This window comes from Cucurbita pepo, chromosome 9 (genome assembly GCF_057944985.1).
Source record: "Cucurbita pepo subsp. pepo isolate OVF chromosome 9, ASM5794498v1, whole genome shotgun sequence".
Taxonomy (NCBI): Eukaryota; Viridiplantae; Streptophyta; class Magnoliopsida; order Cucurbitales; family Cucurbitaceae; genus Cucurbita; species Cucurbita pepo.
In genome coordinates this window covers 12,022,369-12,044,273 of record NC_141806.1, presented here as the reverse complement: position 1 = coordinate 12,044,273, position 21,905 = coordinate 12,022,369, and the positions used below count along the sequence as shown (strand labels likewise).

The 21,905-nt window shown below is 35.8% G+C and overlaps 3 protein-coding genes across 8 annotated transcripts; 1 reads left to right on the top strand and 2 right to left on the bottom strand.

Moving 5' to 3' along the window:
* Positions 1-62: 62 nt before the first annotated feature.
* On the bottom strand, positions 63-11,285 carry LOC111801669 (SH3 domain-containing protein). Of its 3 annotated transcripts, none has more exons than XM_087127108.1 (11): positions 11,024-11,285; positions 10,105-10,227; positions 8,723-8,792; positions 8,397-8,542; positions 5,162-5,263; positions 4,774-4,971; positions 4,580-4,642; positions 4,400-4,489; positions 2,975-3,049; positions 1,395-1,558; positions 63-436 (listed from the first exon to the last, which is right to left on the bottom strand). In XM_087127108.1, exons 1-10 carry the CDS (start codon positions 11,081-11,083, stop codon positions 1,439-1,441), a joined length of 1,047 nt encoding a protein of 348 aa, XP_086983234.1. In that variant the 5' UTR covers positions 11,084-11,285; the 3' UTR covers positions 63-436; positions 1,395-1,438. The 3 variants fall into 3 exon arrangements, with proteins under 3 accessions (XP_086983234.1, XP_086983233.1, XP_086983232.1); XM_087127107.1 differs by having other exon boundaries at positions 64-427; XM_087127106.1 differs by lacking the exon at positions 63-436 and having other exon boundaries at positions 1,197-1,558; positions 11,024-11,284.
* A 2,925-nt stretch (positions 11,286-14,210) lies between these two features.
* On the top strand, positions 14,211-17,995 carry LOC111802315 (uncharacterized). 4 transcript variants are annotated; one of them, XM_023686631.2, is made up of 4 exons: positions 14,211-14,558; positions 15,091-15,995; positions 16,078-16,173; positions 17,621-17,995. In XM_023686631.2, exons 1-3 carry the CDS (start codon positions 14,486-14,488, stop codon positions 16,162-16,164), a joined length of 1,065 nt encoding a protein of 354 aa, XP_023542399.2. In that variant the 5' UTR covers positions 14,211-14,485; the 3' UTR covers positions 16,165-16,173; positions 17,621-17,995. The 4 variants fall into 4 exon arrangements, with proteins under 4 accessions (XP_023542399.2, XP_023542398.2, XP_023542397.2 ...); XM_023686630.2 differs by having other exon boundaries at positions 15,088-15,995; positions 17,627-17,995; XM_023686629.2 differs by having other exon boundaries at positions 15,088-15,995; positions 17,624-17,995.
* Positions 17,996-19,072: 1,077 nt separating this feature from the next.
* Positions 19,073-21,731, bottom strand: LOC111802161 (AWPM-19-like family protein). The gene is made up of 4 exons (XM_023686426.2): positions 21,133-21,731; positions 20,103-20,322; positions 19,489-19,534; positions 19,073-19,366 (listed from the first exon to the last, which is right to left on the bottom strand). Exons 1-4 carry the CDS (start codon positions 21,257-21,259, stop codon positions 19,280-19,282), a joined length of 480 nt encoding a protein of 159 aa, XP_023542194.2. The 5' UTR covers positions 21,260-21,731; the 3' UTR covers positions 19,073-19,279.
* Between the last annotated feature and the right edge of the window lie 174 nt (positions 21,732-21,905).

The window sequence follows — 21,905 nt, the reverse complement described above, 5'->3', positions numbered from 1 at the left end:
GTGTTTTCTCAAATATGGAGATAAAGACTACATTCTTTGTTTAATTCTTGTCGGGTCTCGATTATTTATTTATTTATTCATTATTGTTGTCATAAATAAGTTGTTGAAAACTATGTTACAACATTTAACTCGTGTTCAAGATTTGAAATCCAGGTTTGGGAGCCATCGATTCGACATTTGATAGCCTTGAAATTCCTGCATCCCTTACCACATGGTCAATGGTCCTGACATTCCTGCATCCCTTACCACATGGTCGCTGGCCCTGACGTTCTTGCATGCCTTGCGACATGGTCGATGGCCTTGACGTTCCTACATCTCCTACGACATGGTCGATGGCCCCGACATTCCCTTACATCCTCTATGACATGATTGATGGCCCTGACATTCCCTTGCATCCCCTACGACATGATCGATGGTCCTGACATTCCTGCATCCCCTATGACATTCTTTAGAGAAATGCATGTGGCACATATTCTAGTAGATTCCAAATGTTACCCAATGAAATTTCTATTGGAAGTTGTATTTTGTATTCTCAAAAGGAAAGAAGAAATTTACATAATATTAACGAAGAACGCTACATGAACATTCAACTTTATAAGAGATTAAATTACGATAGCCATGGTAGATTGAGTTCGCCAAGAATTGATTGTATTGTTTTTTTTTTTTTTTTTTTCCTAATATATAAAATATGATTGATTTCATTTGTTAGTGCAAAGAAAAAGAAAGAAAAACGCTTCCAACCTATAGATGTCTCCACATGGAAAGTTCGTCACTCTAAGTATGTTAGCCGTGGGACTTCTACATTTCTCGACAATAACCAAAAACTTTCGACATAAGCGGTCTTTTCCAAGTATATTATTGTTAAAGTATAGTTATGATTTCCTTCGTCTATCTATGTATCTATTGACTTCCTTGTATTATGGTGATACCAATGACGAGTTTCGAAATATAGCTTCCATGACGTGGTTTCTGAGTCACCACTTCGACAAGTGTCCTAATCAATAAGAAGACATACAAATCTTCCCTCTCATGGTGTTGAATATGACTATATCACCACTAATTTCAGGATAAGAATATGATATACGTGCTCGGGTTCGAACCTCCGAGCCTCTCAGTTCATTTCAAGACAGACCCAACAAAACAATATAAATTCTAAATGTGCCTAAGTTATTGGTCTCCACATAACAATAGACATATTACACAGCAAGTTACCATAGATCACATTAATCGATGTCGCTAATTTAATCAGTTCATGCAATGGTATCATCTCTCTTCCAAAAAAAGAATAACTATACACAAGTACACATCTAAACCATGATGTTGAGAAAAGAATACATAAATTTAATTGATATTAAAACCCAATATATGTGAACAATTGGGTCAATACTGCTTACCATCCTGAATGAAGCCGACTATGGAATATGCACTCAGATGTGGATTAAACCGCTTCAGGAACGGTGTTCATAGTGGGAATCCTCTGCCGTTTCTCCACATATGATGATGGAAACCAACCAGCTCTACCTTTACATTCTCCTTCTGACCATCCTGAAGGACTCACCTGCATGAATATGCTGATTTTCAAGCGACAGAACATTTAATAGATTCCACGAGTTTTACTTTCCTTTATAGCATAAAAAACTGGAGACATGGAATAAGTTGAGTGCTCAAGACTTCTTTTCATCTTCAAAATTACAAGAATGTTAAGAGATCTCACGTCGATTGAAGAAGGGAACAAGTGCCAGAGTCGGGCCTCGAATGGGGATGGATTATGAGATCCCATGTCAGTTGGAGAAAGGGACGAAATATTTTTTATAGGTGTGTGGAAACCTCTTCCTAGTAGACGCGTTTTAAAACCTTGAGGGAAGCCCAAAAGGGAAAGCTCGAAGAGGGCAATATCTGCTAGCGGTGGGCTTGGGCTGTTACAAATGGTATTCGAGCCAGACACCAGACGATGTGCCAGCAAGGACGCTGAGCCCCGAAGGGGGGTCAATCCGAGATTGATTGGAGAAAGGAATGAGTGCCAACGAGGACACTGGGCCCGGAAGGGGGATGAATTGTGAAATCCCACATCGATTGGAGAGGAGAACGAGTGTCAGAGAGGACGATGGGCCCTGAAGGGGGATGGATTGTGAGATCCCACATCGATTGGAGAGGAGAACGAGTGTCAGAGAGGACGTTGGGCCCTGAAGGGGAGTGGATTATGAGATTTCACGTCGGTTGGAGAGGGTAACGAAGCATTCTTTATAAGAATGTGGAAATCTCTCCCTAGTAGACACGTTTTAAAACGGCCCAAACCCTCCGCTAGCAGATATTGTCCTCTTGGGCTTTCATTTTCGGGCTTCCTCTCAAAGTTTTTTTAAAACGCGTTTGCTAGGGAGAGGTTTCCACACCCTGGGTATTTCGTTCTCCTCATCAACCGATGTGAGATGTCACAATCCACCCCCTTTCAAGATCCAGCGTCCTCGTTGTCACTCGTTCTCGTTCCTTTCTCCAATCGATGTGGGACCCCCACCAAATCTACCCCCTTCGGGGCCCAGCGTCCTTGCTGGTACACCACCTTGTGTCTAACCCCTTCGGTGAACGGCCTCCTCGTTGGCACATGGCCCGGTGTTTGACTCTGATAACATTTGTAACGGTTCAGGCCCAACGCTAGCAGATATTGTCCTATTTGGGATTTCCATTTTGGGTTTCCCCTCAAGATTTTTTAAAAGGCGTCCGCTAGGAAGAGGTTTCCACACCCTTATAAAGGGTGTTTCGTTCTCCTCCCCCGTGGAATGTCACATGAAATATTCAAGAGCCTATCTATTCAGTTTACCCATCAATCCATGAAAAACAACTTGAAAACAAACAATTATGTCTCTCTTTTATTAATCTTTCTAGTCACAGTTTATGATATTCCCTAGGCGTCCAAATTTGCAACATGCGTACTTGAAACAAATAATTGAAAAAATTGTCACAAGGAGATAAAAAGTACCTTCCGCACAACAACGTAGTCACCAACTGACAAGCTCAGTTCCTTCTCTGATGCAGCGCTAAAAGAATGCACCGCCTACACAAATTAAAAGAGATTTATAAATTATGAACAATTAATAGAACTGCATATCTAAGTAGCCGTTCAGAGAAAAAGAATGAGGTTATATCAAGGAAAATGAGAGCAAAAGGTTTAGCGATGTCGACTGCAAGCGAACCAATTATTACATAAATTTGATTAACCAGCACAAAAGGACAGATCATGGATATTGCAAAATATTTAGTTATATATCCACCAGACTTGTCACCAAATAGACCACTGCAGACTACATGTGGGACCAATCTCACTCGTTCGGAGCTACAAGCGTATCCAGAATTATTCTTGTTCCTTAAACATCGACTCGGCTTGCTTATTTCTATTTTTCTCTATAAAAGTTGAAGAAGTAATCGGGACTTAGCAGGCAGCTGAAAGAGCTAACGAATGAAAGAAAGTACACCACAATAACTTGAGACAATCCAGTTTTTACAGATCTGATGATCCCAAAGATAATTTATTCGCTAGTCAGCATGGGTTAACATTCAAATTTCCCTCCCAAGAATAACTTAAATCATCCTCTTAGTGGCTGTAAACTAGTAACCTGGAAAGGCTTATGGACAATTCAAGAACCAACAAACAAATTGTGTTCGGCGCCAAAATGGGGTAAAGTATTGACACTGCACAGTATTAGGAATCACGACTCTCTACAATGGTATGATATTGTCCACTTTGAGCATAAGCTCTCACGCCTTTGTTTTGGGCTTCCCAAAAGACTTCGTACCAATGGAGATGTATTGCTTACTTATAAACCCATGATCATTCCCTAAATTATAATCCTCAACAATTCTCCCCTCAAACAAAGTACACTATAGAGCCTTCCCTGAGGCCTATGGAGCCCTCGAACAGCCTCCCCTTAATCAAAACTCAACTCCTTCTCTGGAGTCCTCGAACAAAGTACACCCTTTGGTCGACACTTGAGTCACTTTTGACTACACCTTCGAGGCTCACAACTTCTTTGTTCGACATTTGAGGATTCTATTGGCATGGCCACGTTAAGGGCATGGCTCTGATACCACGTTAGGAATCACGACTCTCCATAATTGTATGATATTGTCCACTTTGAGCATAAGCTCTCATGGCTTTGCTTTGGGCTTTCCGAAAAGGTCTCATACCAATATTCCTTACTTATAAACCCATGATCATTCCCTAAATTAGCCAATGTGGGACTCCCTCCCAACAATCCTCAACACACAGGACCCAAAAACAAATCGTGTTTCTTGTGCATGGTAGAAGATGGTAGAAGATAGAAAGAGTAGTTCAAAATAAAATAAACAGTGGAACTGTTAGTATATATTTGTTCTTATGAATACTAATGACCAGTGAAAAGCGTACTTCAGCCAAAAAGAATGATGATTTCTCTGGGTGATTTTCTGATGAGATCAAAGGAGGAGCGGACTCTTTTCTTTGTTTCTCCGTGACCATCTGAACAAAATAACAAAAAAAAAAAAAAAAAAAAAAAGCATAAAATTAGTTAGGGTGGTCGATGTTGCAAAAATATCACGAGAGACTAACCTCTGTTTCGACCTCCCCGAGGATAGCAGCTACTCTAAGATGGTATGTCTTTTCACCTTCAACCTTAATAAGAACAGCATCATAATGGATATCAAACTCATCGCAGCATTCCAACCATTAAACTAGCAAGTATTAACTAACTACTACATGCTTTACATTGTATTTTAGCCAATTAAAACCAAGTTCATACCCACCATAGCAACTAGCCTCTGCAAAGTAAGTCTCTGCTGCTGTGCTTCAACAGCGGCTAATGCAGCTGAAGCTTCCTTCCCAAGAACTGCCATGTTTGCTTTTAGTTCCTGCATCTTTGCTTCTGAAGCATGTAACTTTGCAACATTTTCGGGGTTAGAGAATTCCCTAACACGTGCTCGTCTTCTGGAAATCTCTGCTGCCTGAATAGAAATTGAGAAGGCAATACAATTTACAAACTTACAAATTTACAAACACAAGAAACAGCCAAACATGACGGTCTATTGGGAAAAGAAACAATTATAAAAAAAATAATAATAATAAAATAAAGTAAAATAAAAAACAAGATTTGCTACTGCATACAGTTGATGAATAAGATGAAATTTTTAGTACCAGTGATTCTGCTTCCTGTCTCATTCGGCTATAACGTTGAGCAAGATTTCGAGCATCTTCTAGAGGAGGACCAGTAATCATTGCCCTCAAGGGATCTAAAATCTGAAAAATCAACAAGTTTCATGTTAAATTAATTGTTAATTATTACAAAAACATACACCAGAGAGGGAAAAAAGTCAGTGCAAACCATGACAATTTCATTTACATCAATAAAAGAAAATTGATGAGAAACATCAGGCAAATATACTAACAAAAACGAAGAACAATCTAAATGTCAAAGGGATGAGGAGTTGCTAAGCCAAAAGAGGAGGAATCACACAAAAGGCTTCCAATCTATGTTGATCAACAAAAGAAGAATGTTACAAAAGGAGTCGTCAAATCAAAATAAAAAATAAGAGAGAGGAAAAAAAATTAACTACAATTAACTCAAGTTAAAGGTAGAACTAAAAGATGTACGTGAAGAGAGAGAGAGAGAGCATACGCGCACAAAATGACAAGAAAAACTAAGATACTCCTTTCCAATTTAATGAAACTCGTGAGAAAGAAGAACTAAACTTTCAATGAGAAAAAATGAAAGAGTACAAAGACAAAAAAAAAAAAAAAAAAAAAAAAGGCAAAATTAATAAATATATTTCTGAAGTTTATATTTTCTCTCAAAAATACCCTTTAACTTTCAAATTTTCCAATAATAATCTTAAACTTCAAAAAAGATTTAAAAACACAATTTCTTCCAATCTAATACTTTGTTTCAAAAATTCCTTTCAAATGTCAAAAGTTTCATTAAATAATTTAAAAAATTAAAAAAATACTCTCCTTAAAATAATTTAAAAAATTAAAAAATACTCTTGAATTTTCAAAAGTTTCATTAATAACCTTGAACCTTTTTAAAAGGTTAAAAAAATACCCTTACCGTTAATATATTAAGAAAACTATTAGTACCAATACCCATGAAATTTTAAAAGTAACACTAATACCCTTAATCTTTTAAAATAAGTTTAAAAAAGTTTATAGTGTTAGTATATAGACGGAAACCATTTATCTACGCCTCACATATCATCTCCCTTTTCAATTTCCTTTCTCTTCTCTGCTTTAACCTATGACCTAACAATTCCTCATTTCTCATCTTTTTCCATCGCTTCTTAAATAACTTTCTTTCTTTCCTCAATCTCTAAAGATTTTCACATATCTCCTCTCTTCTTTTTTTTTTTTCTCTCTCTGTCTCCTTTAATACTAGAATTTTGAATAAAAATGAGGAACTCTTGAGCATTAGCCAATTTGTTTTCAAGTTGGTTCTTTCAACTCCATTTGGTTGTTTAAGTTCTTATATTTATGTTTTGAAATGCTCATACATGAGAGAACTTCTCCTTTTTGTTTAAAGTTCTGATATTTAAAAAAAAAAAAAAAAACAAGAATGAAGGATTTTAGAGATTGAGAAACGAAAGAAAATTAGAGGGTATTCGAGAAGCAAGGGAAAAGAGATGACAAATATGAGGAATTGTTGAGCCATAGTTGAATAGGGCATAGAGATAGAAATAAAAGAGGGAGATGATCTGTGGGGGTGTAATTAAATGGTTTTCATCTATACACCAACAGCAAGAACTTTTTTAAATTTTTGTTCAAAAAGTTAAAAGTATTAACGCTACTTTTGAATGTTCATGCATTTTTTAAGCATGAAACTAACATTTTCATCCATATACTAATAGTAACCATATCTTTTTAACTTTTTAAAAAAAGATCAAGAATATTGACGAAAATTTGAAAGTTTAAGAGTATTTTTAACCTTTTTTTTTATTTTTAAGGGTATAAATGAAACTTTTGAAAGTTCGAGAGTATTTTTGAAATAAAATATGGGTGATTTCCATCCAAAACTAACTGTAATAGTATTTTTTAACTTTTTTAAAAGTTCAAGGGTATTATTGAAGCTTTTGAGAGCTCAAGGGTATTTTTGAAACTTTAGAGAGCTCAAGAGTATTTTTGAGGCAAGGTACAAAAATTCAAGGGTATTTTTATTAATTTACCCTAAAAAACCAAGACTCATTTTCAGTAAAATGAGACATGACAGATAATTATGAAAAAACATCTTCATTGAAACTGATAAAGAGACATAAAACCTAGGGACCAAACAACAGCAAAATCCCTATCAAACCTTCTAAAGGTTCTATTATTGCTCTCCCCACAAACTCCATAAAACTGCACAAATACCCGTTTGTCAGAATAACCTCCCTAGAAAAGGCAACCTTTCCAGAAATTTTATGGACATTTTTGGTTTGAGAGATAATTGGATAATTTTTGTTTCTTTGTTCAGGCATCAAGTGTGGTGGGCTGATTCTTTTTTTGTTTGCTCATGTGCTGATGTGCATTCTTTCAATATTCTTAATAAATACCGTTTTGGGGCATGGTTTTCCAACTTAGATAGATAGATAGATAGATTTCTAGCGGAAGGTATCCTTAATGCCATTGATAAGGAGTGGGCCAAAATAATTCACCAAGTAGGTTTCCTTAATAAACTGAGAAGGAACAGTCCACTAAGTAGTATCCTTAATGCCTTCGATAATTCACCAAGAGAGCAACTTTGTTATTGCAAAAGACAAGAAAATTTACACCAAAAAAAAAAAAAAAAAAAAAACAAAAAAAACAAAAACAATCCCCAAGAAATAATTCACCAAGTAGTATCCCTAATGGCTTCGATATTCTAAGTTTTTTTTTTTTTAATATAAAAATATTTAAATAAATAAAAACTAGGAAGGAACAAATTTGTTATTGCAAAAGACAAGAAAATTTACAAAAAAAAAAAAATGGTGGAAAAGAGATCCATCTGAGGAGTCATAGGAGCTTAATAAACTGCTCCAGTTGCCTAAAACAAATAAAAGAAAAAAGAAGCATGGAAATGGTACACCAACAGAAAGCCACAAATTTCACCGAGTTATAACTTTTCATTCAGCTAATAAACTAAAATCACGTATATGGTGAAATGGTTTAAAAGATTTGCTAAAGTCGACATAAGGTCATGATGGATGTTTCTAACCATTTTCAAATGGTTCCATTTCTATTAGCTCGAGAGCGCAACTTAAGTGGAATAGACAAAAAGAAGACAATATGATCACTAAAATTCTATTATCATCCTCAACTCGCCAGCTCAGGCAAAGAAAAAAAAAACATCGAACTCATTCAAGATGTTAAGTTTCTATATAAATGCAATGATGAAAACAAAATATTAATCGGCAGTCACACCAACCTGTGAAGATAAAAGCTTGATCAAGTCCTCCTGTTCCTTTTCCACATGCTTGCGAGCATCGCCATATATAGATGAAGCTTTTGCTAATATGTTTTCATTGTTATTATTAGCTCCATAGTTGCAACAATCCTCAGATAACTTGTTACCTGACAGACACGGGGATTATAAACATGAAGGAAACCATGAAAGCCAATTTTGATAAAGTTGAGTTAATACAGTTTTCAAACATAAGTATGGCCATTAGGTCAAGCCTTGTATTTTACACGGTAAATTATCTCTACCGCATGATGTAAAGTCCAATCATAACGTCATTGCAGAATTTTCACCTGTCTCAATATGCCTATAGCCTATGGCTGTGAATACTTCTCCTGCTTTAACAATATCCTTTTGGAATTCCTACAGAAAGAAATGAATAGGACGTGGAACAAAATCAATTAAGACGGAAGCAGACAATTCATGATAATGTTGCAAATTGTATAGAAAATAAATCCTCACGATATGTCGAGATCCACTCATTCTAGATAATTGAAATTATAACTGTCACATCCAAATATTTAAACCAAAGCTTCCGAACAACAAAAAAAAAAAAAAAACCCTAAACACGTTTAACATTTGTAACTTATCCTAACACTTCTCTCATGAAAAATGATTTCAATTAAACACATTTGAAATATTAAAAATCGACAAAGTTTCATGTGTCACAATTGAGATCATCTAACAATGATTAACTTGAAGTAGACTGATTTAAACAAATACTAAAGTTTTCAGGATAAAATTTCTTCATGGGAGAAAATTGGATTGGTGAAACACTGATACAATGTACAAATCCTCCATTGAATTCCTCTATTTTCCCTAATCAAATCATCTTACTAAGGACACAAACTACGAAAATAAAGAGGAAGGGAGAAAGTGGATCGCACATGTGTAATCACTCAAGTAGGAAAAAGTTTAACTCTAGGCTTACCACATTTGGTTGCATTGAAATCTAAATCGCAAAGTAACTCGAAACAAAGTTTCTAATTAAAAAAATACAATTTAATATAGTATAAAACTGTATCTCATAAAAGAAAAGCGAACAAAGAAGCAGTAAACCCACCTTTCTCACCACATTGGCACGGTTCAGTTTGTAAGTAAACATGAACCAAACTAATTAATCAAGTTATCTCGATCTAAAAACATACTACACCAAACCATCATACACTCCCTTTTTCTTATAAGAAAACCACCATATTTTTTCCTTTTTCTTTTTTGGGAAACAATTATACCCTAATATCATACAAAGATGCTCCCATGGGTATCAAACACGTGACCTCATGTTCAACGGTCATTCACTAATATACCAATCCTCGTAAGTTCCTCTAGATACACAACTTAAGAAGCCATTCAAGCCCAAATAAGGCCATAACAAAGATACTCGGATGCCAATCAACTGTACAACAAAACCTCTAGTTGTCTAAGGATCACATGAATCCATTGTACACCACAGAACCCACATCTCTAAATCTATTTATCTTCGCTTTAAATTCTGGTCAAGCATCATCTTATTATTAACATCATTTTAAAAGGGGAATTTGGATGGGCTTAATGCCATATATTCACAATAGCACGACCAATAATTAACCAATATCAATGTTTTTGTAACAGAGAGGCATCAATTGAATTTGAACACTAATAAATCATGGTTCAGAAAGTGCGCATAACATGTTACCCTTCCTGCACGAGTTGATCTATAGAGTTTCTCTAGTTGCTGATGTCTCTGCATTTCAGCCTCATCTATCACCATCACATCTGAACTCTCATAGCCGGTCCCACCAAATTGCTTTATTACAGCCTGAAGTACAGAAAAAAAAAAAAAAATCCCTTTAGACTTCATATTCTTTGTTATTCTTTCCATATAACAATTATGAAACTTAAGTTGATGATTGAGTTCCAAAAAGTAGACGTCCTTTTCCCAGCTAAATTAAAGGTATAAGAACGTTATAATGAAGAAGTCGTCATTGTTTCAAAATCTTTGAGTTTTCACGAGAATAACCAAATAAATAGACTGCAAAACATTTGTGAATTTGGTTCATTTGTCACACAATGGTTGCAACTTCCCCACATGAAAATTATTTGAGCTATCATCCAATATGCTTACTTTCAGAACCAAAAACAGGGTTCAAAATCATACTGCATTGACATGTGGACATCAGGAAACATATCAATAGTCTGCATCTAACTCCGCCAACCAAAGAATCATTTCAGATTTGGAATCAGCAATTTTCCTTCTAAGTTCTAAACTGGAAAATTATGCTAAAAAAACTGCCAAATGATACTGCCATTACCATTCGGGAAATATGGAAGATCGAAAAGGGAAAATAAAAAATCAGCATCTCACAACAGTTACAAAGAACAACGGACAACTAAATCAATCAAGTTAAAGTTTAGAACAGGATGATAACAATCCTGAAAAGGAAACAGTCCCGCTAAGATAACTCATTGACTTCTACTTTCCAACCCTTTACAGAGAAAAATGACAACAACAATCACATTGATCTTTCTTACCGACGAAACATTGAACCATAAACCAGATTTAGAACTAAACCAATAAGATCAGAAACTGAAACACGAGATAATTCTCAAATCACCTGCTGTTGCTTTGCAACTTGAACCTTGAACTTGCTAGCTTGCTTTCTGAGCGCATCCATGGCGAAATTCCCCGGTGTCTGACCTTTAGGAATCAAGAACGATTAAATTCAACAGGAAAAACGTCAATTGCGGTGGCAACGATGAGTTCAAAACTCAGTAATTCGTCGCTCGTCAAAGATCTGCGAGCCCTCCACCAGCTAGCTTTGGACCTGGCTCCCTTAAGCTTGATCCTACTGAGCTTTGATCTGCTGGAACCAGTACGTACAATAATAGCGTGTCCCCTCCTCCCTAGCCGTCTGATAGATATAAAAGATTCAAAAAGGCAACTATGATTCAATAATTTTCCTTGTTTTTTTTTTCTTCATAGCAATAACATGATGTCCCATTCCCTTTTAGGTTACTTTCTCGACCGAGCCAACTTGCATGCAACTCGATCGAATCCTATCCATAAGAACGGTTAGAATTTTTTAACCTATATTTTTAACACGTCCCAATGTTATTAAGTAATTTTAAGAATGAAAAGTTAGGTAAATTCTAGTGTCGTAATCATGTTGAGATTTGTACCCTAAAACTCGTTGTAACGACCTAAACCCACCATAGCAGATATTGTCGTTTCGGTCTGTTACGTATCACCGTCAACCTCACCCTTATTAGGAAAGCTTTATTTTCATCTTCAGCCGATGTGGGATCCACAATCCACCCCTTCGAGGCCCAACGTCCTCGCTGGCACGCCCTTTGTAACCGCCCAAGTCCATCTCTAGATATTGTCCGTTTCAGCCTATTACGTATTGTCGTCAATCTCACAATTTAAAAACACATCTCCTAGGGAGAGGTTTCCACACTCAATGCTTTGTTTCTCTCTCCAACCGATATGAGATCTGACACTCGTAATTTTCATAATTTTATATTTTTTATTAGTAAAAAATAAATTATTTTTATATCGTGTATAACGTTATTCAATATTGTCTAAATCTAAGGTTATTATGGTAATCTTAAATAGTATGTAGTTGACATACAAAATGATAACATTCTAACGTTATTTATACGAGTCACTTTGCAATTGTTACAAATGTTTTTATCTAAATCGTTCATGAGTAAACACGTGAGTGAGGGTGTGAAATCTCACATTAGTTGGAGAGGAAAACGAATCCTTCCTTATAAAGGTCTGAAAACCTCTCCCTAATAGATGCGTTTTAAAAATCGTGAGGCTGATAACGATATGTAACCTGCCAAAACGAACAATATCTGCTAGCGGTGGGCTTGGGCTATTACAAATGGTAATAGAGCCAGACACCGGGGAGTGTGTGCCAGCAAGGACATTGAGATCCCACATCGGTTAAAGATGGAAATAAAGCATTCCTTATAAGGGTGTGGAAACCTCTCACCAGTTGATGACGACACGTAACAGGGCAAAGCGGACAATGTCTACTAAGAAAGTATCCTATACAATACGAAATACTTAGTCTCCCATTATAAATTCATTAATTAAGTAAATTAATATTTCACATAATAATTTTAGGCAACACCGGGGAGTGTGTGCCAGCAAGGACATTGAGATCCCACATCGGTTAAAGATGGAAATAAAGCATTCCTTATAAGGGTGTGGAAACCTCTCACCAGTTGATGACGACACGTAACAGGGCAAAGCGGACAATGTCTACTAAGAAAGTATCCTATACAATACGAAATACTTAGTCTCCCATTATAAATTCATTAATTAAGTAAATTAATATTTCACATAATAATTTTAGGCAATTTGAAATAAGTTTTACTGTCAAGGGCTTATCCTTTGATTTGCATGGGTGAAAATGACTCTTAAACTAAAATCATTGGTACTTGTGAAAAATATAATTACAAGGATAAAATGAACTTTTGACTCCACGGTAACTTTAAACTTTTGTTTTATTCTCCTTTCTAACTAATGTGGGCCCAGCATTCTGGTTGGCTCACCGTGGGCTAGGGACAAAAGGATTATGCAATAATTTTTCATACGGTAGGTTTGTCATAAAATAAAATTATGCATTATAAATTGTGCATTATTGTAACTCTATGTAACAATGCTCGTTAGGATATTAATTAAGAAATTGATCTCATAGTTTTGACATTTTCAAGTGGTTCATACTGAGTTGGTTGTACTTGAAAATGATTTATATGAGATCTCACATCGATTGGAAAGAAGAACGAAACGTTTCTTATAAGGGTGTGAAAACCTCTCCCAAGCAAACGCGTTTTAAAATCGTGAGGTTAACGGCGATATGTAATGAACTAAAGCGAACGATATCTGTTAGTGGTACGCTTGGGCTGTTACAAATGATATCCAAAATAGAAATCGGACGGTGGACCCACATCGGTTGGACGAAACATTTCTTATAAGTGAGGGGCTCACCCTAACAGACGTTTTAAGCCCACATCGGTTGAAGAAGAGAACGAAACATTTCTTATAAAGATGTGAATAAAATATTTTGAATTATAGTGACTAAATTAGGAGTTTTCATGTGACTCGATAATCCCGACCAACCCAAATTAAACTCACATTATAAAGGTTGAGTTGAGTTAGATTTTTTTCTCTGAAAAATAGGTTTAGTGTGCAGATCAATATTTTTTTGGTTGGCCCGACTAACCCAAAAATAAGGTTATAAACTAACGGAACGTACTCTATTTTTAAAAAGATTTAGAATACTTAACATTTATAACCAAGAGTTAGTAATGCGTTGTAACTTATAGATAATATTTGAATTTTATAAAATTTTAATTATTAATATAACATGTATTATATATAAATTTAATTTTTTTAAAAATAATTAAAAAATAAAAGGTTAGATATGATTTTTCCAAACTATATACCAAAATTAAAAATAAATAAACTTTATAGGAAATAAATTAAATTTTTACCATTATAAACTTTTCAATTATTTATTATTGGAAATTCACCAATTAAAATATGAAATTTACAAAATTTAAAGACTAAAAATGATATAAATTAGCAATTTAATATAAATCATAATAAAATCAATTTTTTAAAAAATATAAAAAATTGAATTTTTAAAATTACACATTTTCAACATTTTAAAATTAACGAATCTTTTAAATAATAAAAGAGCGATAAGGGTAAAATGGTAATTTAACTTGAGGAATTTGCGTGGAAGCGCGTGAGTATAAATAGCGATTTTGTCTTATTTATTTAATTTGAAACGCAAAGCCGCGAAGAGGAAGAAGGAATGGAACCAACCAGACCAAACCAACCTCATTTTTTCGCTTTATAAACACACTTTCTTTCCGCTAATGGAGTTTTGACGAATCCCCCATTGAAATTCCTCTTCCTTCTTCCTCCCATTTCCCTTCTCTTGCCCTACTTCCACAGGATTCTCTCCACAACTGCAGTGACACGGAGCGAGAATTTTTGTTGCATAGAGCCCACAGGCGGGTTGCGTAAAGGATTCAGTCTTGAGTAGAGGCCAATTATGCCGTCGGGTGTGAAGAAGCGAAAAGCAGCCAGGAAAAAGAAGGAACAGGAAGCGAAAATCAATTCATCGAGTAATTGTTCGACAACTATCTATAATTGTTGTTGTTTAGGACTGTTACCTCCTTTTTTTTTTTTTTTTTTTTTTTAATGATCCTTTGGAATCTATCTACAGTTGTATACCTTACTTCGATCAAGTGTTTATAATTGTCTTTCATCTGCATTTTTTTTTTTTGTTCTTGTTCGTTGATTTATCTAGTTTGGATTCATGTATGTTTCTTGATTTGTTCATCTTGTATTTCTTTGGTTGATCCATTGCGATCGAGTTGCTCTTCATCCGTGAAAAACGGCTGATGTGAATTGCGTTTTTTCTTTGATGCTTGTGATTTGGTCAAGTGAAGTTTTTGCTATCCCTTAAAACTCATCTGTACTTACTTTCTACTTGAACTAAAATCTTTAACCTTATTGATGATTCATCTGGTTGTTGTCAAATTGGCCCGTTAGATATCTATTTTAGACGTTGGCTTTTTGTGCTTGGGGGGATGGATTTACTTCCCTCTCTGTATTATTAAGATTGTAGCTTCTGATTGAAAAAAACTTTAGCAGGAGACGAGGATTGTAAAGGTCAGAATGGGAGAAGCTCCGAGAGTTTGGAGGTCAATGCTACTTATGATCATTACAAGTGTTACGATCAGGTTGATGGGAACAATGAGAAATTGGTGAAGAATGATTCGAATGCATCACCTGTTTTGTCTGCTGTGGATGAAGACAAATCTTTGGACGTAGAAGGAATTAAAGGAAACAAAGGAACTATCCATGAGTTGGGATTTGATGGCAATGGTGCTGTTGAAGTTGAGAAGGAATTAACTTCAGCGGAGAATAATGCTCGTCAAAGCATCAGCAGCGAGTACATCGAACCTGGGAAGAAATTTGATGAATGGGATGATAAGAACTCAAGTAGCAGTTCAGCTGAGGAGTGTAATATTGATGATAAGAAAACTGAAGCCTATGCGTCATCTTATACAGAAAATGTTCGTGATGATATACCACGTAAATCTTCGCTCAAAACCATTGGGATAAATGAATCTGCATCAGTTGGGGAGTGCATCAACTCATTGGTTGAAACTCGGGTTGCTGATTCGGTTAAATCTAAGGTTCCTGTATCTACAGAGAAAATTTGCTGCGCGAAAGTTGAAGCTGGTGAGAATCTAGTGGTTTCTGATACTGTGACATCTGGGTTGAAGGAAGATGCAAATACTTTGTTGTCCAACCAATGCGCTGGAACTCGAGTTTCATCATTTACTAATCTTAATTCAGTACCAAAAGAAAATAAGGACAAAGTTTTAGCTGTAACAATGGAGAATGATCAGATGTCTTCAAGTATGATGAAACAAGGGTCCAGATATCTGGAAGGCAAGACACGTTTTCCATCAGATTCTCCTTCATTTGGAGCTAGTAAAGACGATGCTGTTACTAAGGATTCTGAGATTCCATTGTGCTCTAAAAACAAGGTATGGCTAAGTTATTTTATCAGTTGTGCTTTGTTTCGAGTCCCAATAAAATGTATGTAACTATGCTTCGTCATTTGTGTAGACCTTAGCTTCAGCTCCAATAATGGCCCAAAAGACTTCTATATTCAGTTGTTGTGGATTGTTTGATTTGCTGAAAGGCATCAATTGATGAATTCAGGTTTGTTCTTTTGAAGAATTACTTATCTATAATGTAACAACTGCATGTGATGTGTCGAAACTGCCAGCATTTAGTTATCAATGCTTTGCATTAATGTTACTGTTTCATTACAGATGTTTCTGAGTTCATGTGGCTGAGTTTCATTCCTTCCCTTTGGAGTTATTTTGATAGGAATTTTTGTAATTTTAATAGCTTCTCATGAGTACTAACTGGATACTTTTTTTTTTTTTTATTATTATTATTATTTTTTAATTATTATTATTATTATATATATATTTTTTTTTATAAGAGACAATTTGGATGAGTGAAATTTACAAGAGGGAGGTCTAATCCATGATGTTTACAAAAGACCTTCCCAATTTGCAATGAGGGAGGTATAACGGTAGGAAGTAAAAATATTAGACAGTTTACACCAAGATATAGCTTGGTAAACAACATTGTCGAAAAGTTTTGTGTAGGTCTATGTCGTTTCTGCAAATGTTCTCTGATTTCTTTCTTTCCACAGATTCCATAAGAAAGCCAAGATGAGGTTTTTCCATAATAGGGCTTTTGCGTTCTTGAAAGGGTGGTACGTTAAGGCCATATCCAAAAAATCCTTTACCTCCCTAGGAAATGTGAGATGCCATCTGAATATATTAAGAATCGTTGTCCAAAAATTTTGAGTGTATGTGCATTGCGAATGTGGATAGATAGCTTTTTGGCAAATTGCTCTGTTTTAGAGGCCAAGAGATTCTTTATTCCCCTTTATATGAAACGAAGTTTTGTTCCTATGCAAATTTCATCGATAATTTATCTCTCGACATATTTGTTTGATTTTGAGTCTTTCTGCATCTTACGGTTGAATGGCCTTAATATGTCAATATCATTTTGAGGCCGACAGAAAGCTTGAATGGCCGACCATTTTCTTTTCATCATTTTCTATTCGTAGTTGCCCGTTATTATCTTGTCTAGTCTTTTAAACCAACTACCTGATAGATTTCTTTAAGGCATATCATCTGTATCATAACATTTGCCCAAGTGGCACTGGGGTTGGGTTGGTTACTAAAGAGCTTCAGATATGAAGAGAAATTTCATAGAGTAATTTTCAATAGTGTTAACAGATAACTGTCCAAACAATAATACACTTATATATACAAAGGATCGTGTTTAAATTAAGAAAATAAGTCAATTTCAATTAGCAACAGGATCCAAATGGTCGTTGAAAGATTCATGGAGAAATCGCTGTAGCCGATTTCACAGTCAAATGGTCTTGATTGACAGCATTGATTGTCAATGTTTGGTGCTCTATCAGTTACATTCCCCATCTGGGCTTCTCTCTTTCTGTAATATAGAATCGTTTTGTTTACTCATTTAATGTCACTTTATAAGCTTTTTATATTGTTGTGCCAATATTTATTTTTTTGATATTGTAAGCTGAAACTGACATCATTTAAAACCTTTAATATAGAAGCAGACAGCCAGGGAGAGTTCCAGTGCACTGATGAAATTCATCTAAGAAGCAAGCCTTTTGATAAGTTTGAAACTTCTGGTATATCTCTAAACATTTATAGTTGTGATGTGATTCTCGACTTCCTAAGCTAAGATCTATGTCAATGGCAATTTCATCATTACCAGGCAGCTTAGCTTACTATATTTTCTCTATATTACTTGTATGATCATGTAAACTAGTTCAGTTTACTTTACTTTCAGTATGAAGGAAGCGTATATAGACGAGTTACAAAAACTCGCATTTGTTTTGTCTGTCAGGTGGCATCCACCACTACACTGATGCTTTATCTCAGCATTATAGTTGTTTATTTTCAAGCTCCATGAGCTATCATGATCTGCTGGCTTTGTGATGAATGTGTTTGGTCTTCAATGGATATTCTCATTGAAAATAAGGAAAACTATAATACTTTAGCTTCTCGACAACTGGTAGTCCAAAAGACTCCCTCAACTCTCCTCACTTCAATCCCTTCCATCTTGGCCCCTCCTACTTATCCTTCCTAACTATCCTCACTATACCGAATCCGTACCAACTAAATTTTAGGCCCCGTAAATCATGTAACGGTCATTTCCATCTCCATCCTACCTGCTGCAACTATGCCATCATCCTTCCTTTCCATTTCAAGTACAATTTGCACTTAAGGCCTATCAAACCCGTTGCCTTTTAGATCGTATCCTATCCTCAAACTGAAAAGAAAGGAATAGATTAGCTATAGCTATTGTAATGGCCCAAACCCACTGCTAGCAGATATTGTCCTTTTGGGTTTTCACTTTCGGACTTTCCCTCAAGGTTTTTAAAACGCGTCTGCTAGGAAGAGGTTTTCATCCGATGTGGGATCTCACAACTATGGTTCTTGTTTGTCCTATTTCCTAGTCAACACAATTGGTACTCAGACGTGTGTTTCAATAAGCAGGATGAAGATATGGCTACATATATATTGGTCCGAAGATTCTAATAAAGATTACTTGTGAGATCCCACATCGGTGGGGGAGGAGAACAAAACATTCTTATAAGGGTGTGGAAACCTTTCCCTAGCAGACGCGTTTTAAAAATCTTGAAGGGAAGCCCAAAAGGAAAAGTCCAAAGAGGACAATGTTTGCTAGTGGTGGACTTGGGCTGTTACATTACCAAACTTAAGCTTCTTCCTCGTAAAGATAATAATTGATTCTGCTTTGTATTCTCCTTAAGAATATCCACATTACACCTTTCATTTTAGGTGGTCGCAATCTGAATCCTTAACCTTTAGTTTTAGGCTATGTCTTAACCAGTAGAGCGATATTCAAGTTGGCATTTGATGGTAGAATCTATTTTCACCGAAAATGTTGTTAGATTATCATAACCTTTGATCGGTTTCTTGTGTTCTTTGAATTATCCATCCTACAAACAAAAAGTGTGAGAGAGGAAGACTGAAGCTTTTAAATCAAACATCAAACCAAGTTTATTGTCAACATTTATACAAATAAAATCACCACAACAAACCACAAAAAGAATAATCTTCTAAACTAAGCTCCTTGCATGTTTGCAAGGTTTACAGAGATGGTTAATTACAACAAAAGAAAACAACACCAAAGACAATTGAAAATGGGCAATGAATCAAACAAATGTTAAAGCATTCAGCTCTCATCTTTTGGTCACAGCACCATGGATGGCCATAATGTAAACAAGCTGTGTAGCTGAGAGAATAATGAAGAAGGCTTCCATTGTTACCTGCAACAAATGAAAACACAAACAAAATCTTGTCGTATCAATATAGTTTGAATTGGAACTGTTTTAGATTAGATTTGTGATGATAAATTGCAGCTGGGAAAAGAAATCTTTATTTTCCTCACCAGTCTTGAGTTTCTGAGATCCAGTTGAATCTCTTTCCAAGCAAAGCTGCATAAATAACAAAGCCTCAAAGTCCAGTCAAAACTTTCAAAGCAAGTTATGCTCCTCTTTTCTTATTTTCCTTTTCATGTAATAACAAAACGAAAACACGTACGAAAAACTTTGTCGAGATTCTAAAATGGGTCATCGTTAACTTAACTCAACATACTAAGACACATTCTCGAACATGAAGTCAATAGTTTGAATCCTATCCTCTCACATGTTGAACTAAAAAAGATAAGTTTTAATGCATGAACCGTTACAAGAACGATGCGAACTTTTTAGTAAAACTTTAAACCTGAAAAAGATGGATTATTTTGTGAAAGAATTTTCGGGCCTATAAAAAGCAGGACGTGTGCTTGTGAAAATTATCGGGTAATCGGAGATAAAAAAGAAGATTCAAAATTTTGTGAACAATGCAGAGTCGGGTTTGTTGATTCTTGGATACGGAGATATCAAATGGGCTAATATTAAACTAACATATCCGGTAATCCATGTGTAGTATTTGAAACGTCTTCCTAGGTATATTGCGGATCTTTTAGATAAACCTCTTAAAGAATTAGATGGGAATGCATACCCCATGGCAAGGAGAGTGAGAGTCCAAGCAAAAACAGCAGCAGAGGATGCAGCACCGAAGCTTTCAGCACTCCATGACCGAATATGGTTAAGTCCTGAGATTGCTGAGGCAGCTCCAAACACAGCAGCTAACAAAGCAAATATCACAAAGAAACCAGTGGCTGCATTCCCTATGGGGAAGTAAATTGGTGAAAAATGTGCTGGAAGTTTAAGCCCAGGACCTGCAAAATTCTCACCCATCAGCAAGCTGCAACATAGAAACATGTTCAAAATGAACCAAAAACAAAAAAATGACAACATGACATGGACATAGTGTAACACATAGTGTAACAGCCTAAGCCCAGCGCTAGTAGATATTGTCCTCTTTAGGCTTTCTCTCAAGGTTTTTAAAACGTATCTGCTAGGTAGAGGTTTTCACACCCTTATAAGGAATGCTCCGTTCCTCTCTCCAACTGATATGGGATCTCACAATCCACCCCCCTTGGGAGCCAGCATTCTCGCTGGCACATCGCTCGGTACCAGGTTTTGATAACATTTGTAACAGCCCAAGCCCACCGCTAGCAGATACTTGTTGAGGATTGTTGGGAGTGAGTCCCACATTGGCTAATTTAGAGAATGATCATGGGTTTATAAGTAAATGAATACACCTCCATTGGTACGAGACCTTTTGTGGAAGCCCAAAGCAAAGCCATGCGAGCTTATGCTCAAGTGGACAATATCATACAATTATGGAGAGTTGTGATTCCTAACAATATTGTCTTCTTTAGGCTTTTCCTTCGGACTTTCCCTCAAGGTTTCTAAAACACGTTTGCTAGGGAGAGGTTTCCACACCCTTATAAAGAATGTTTCGTTCTCCTCCCCAACCAATGTAGGATCTCACACATAGTGTCGAAGTTCATATCACTTTTCCATTTCCATCCGTGATATGATCGTAGTATCGAAGTTTTCATCTCGATAATCCGTTCGAGACATTCAAAATATGGAACTAGATGAAACAAACAAAGGAGACTAATCAAGAACTTGGATAATACCAATGATGAAGCCATGATCAATTGCTCTGTTCATGGCCCACCCTCCAATGCCCAAAATAATAACATACATGCAGAAGTTAAGCAACAGAAGCACAGTGGCAATGGATTTCATCTGTGAATTAGCCATTTGAGCAGTGAAATCAGAAAGAAAAAGCTGAGTGAAAGAGGAAGAACAGAACAAAAAGACCCAAAACTTGTAATGTAATGTGGAAGTAAGGAGGCAGAGATGGGCTTATAAATGGGGATGAAAAGGAAGGTTCAGGTTCTTTACTTGCAAAGGCTGCTGTGTTCAAAGGGTTCTTTGGAGTTGTAAAGTGTTAGGATAATGCTTCATGTTCAAGGCAAAAGAAGGATATGGGAATACTTTCTTTGCCAACATTTGTAAGTCTTCTCTTTTGAAATGGTACATTCTGCTGCTGCACAAGCTAAGAAAGTGATATTCTTTGCCTTAGGGGATAAAATGGATGTGCTAACCTTTATTACTGAAAGGCAATATTCACATCCAGACTAAAAATTTAGTTTTGAATCTGGAATTTGATGGAAGAATGTTCGTGAAATGTTCTGAAACCAAGAAACGTAAATGTGTGGGATGAAGTTTGTTTTTTGAAGTGATATACTACATTCATTTATTCGAGTTCATCGTTGTCAAATTTTTGAAGTATTTTACTCTAAGAAAAGTAAGAAATGTGTATGTGTGGGATGAAGTTTGTCTTTTGAAGAGACAGACTACGTCTATTTGTTCGAGTTCATCGTTGTCAAATTTTTTGAAGAAG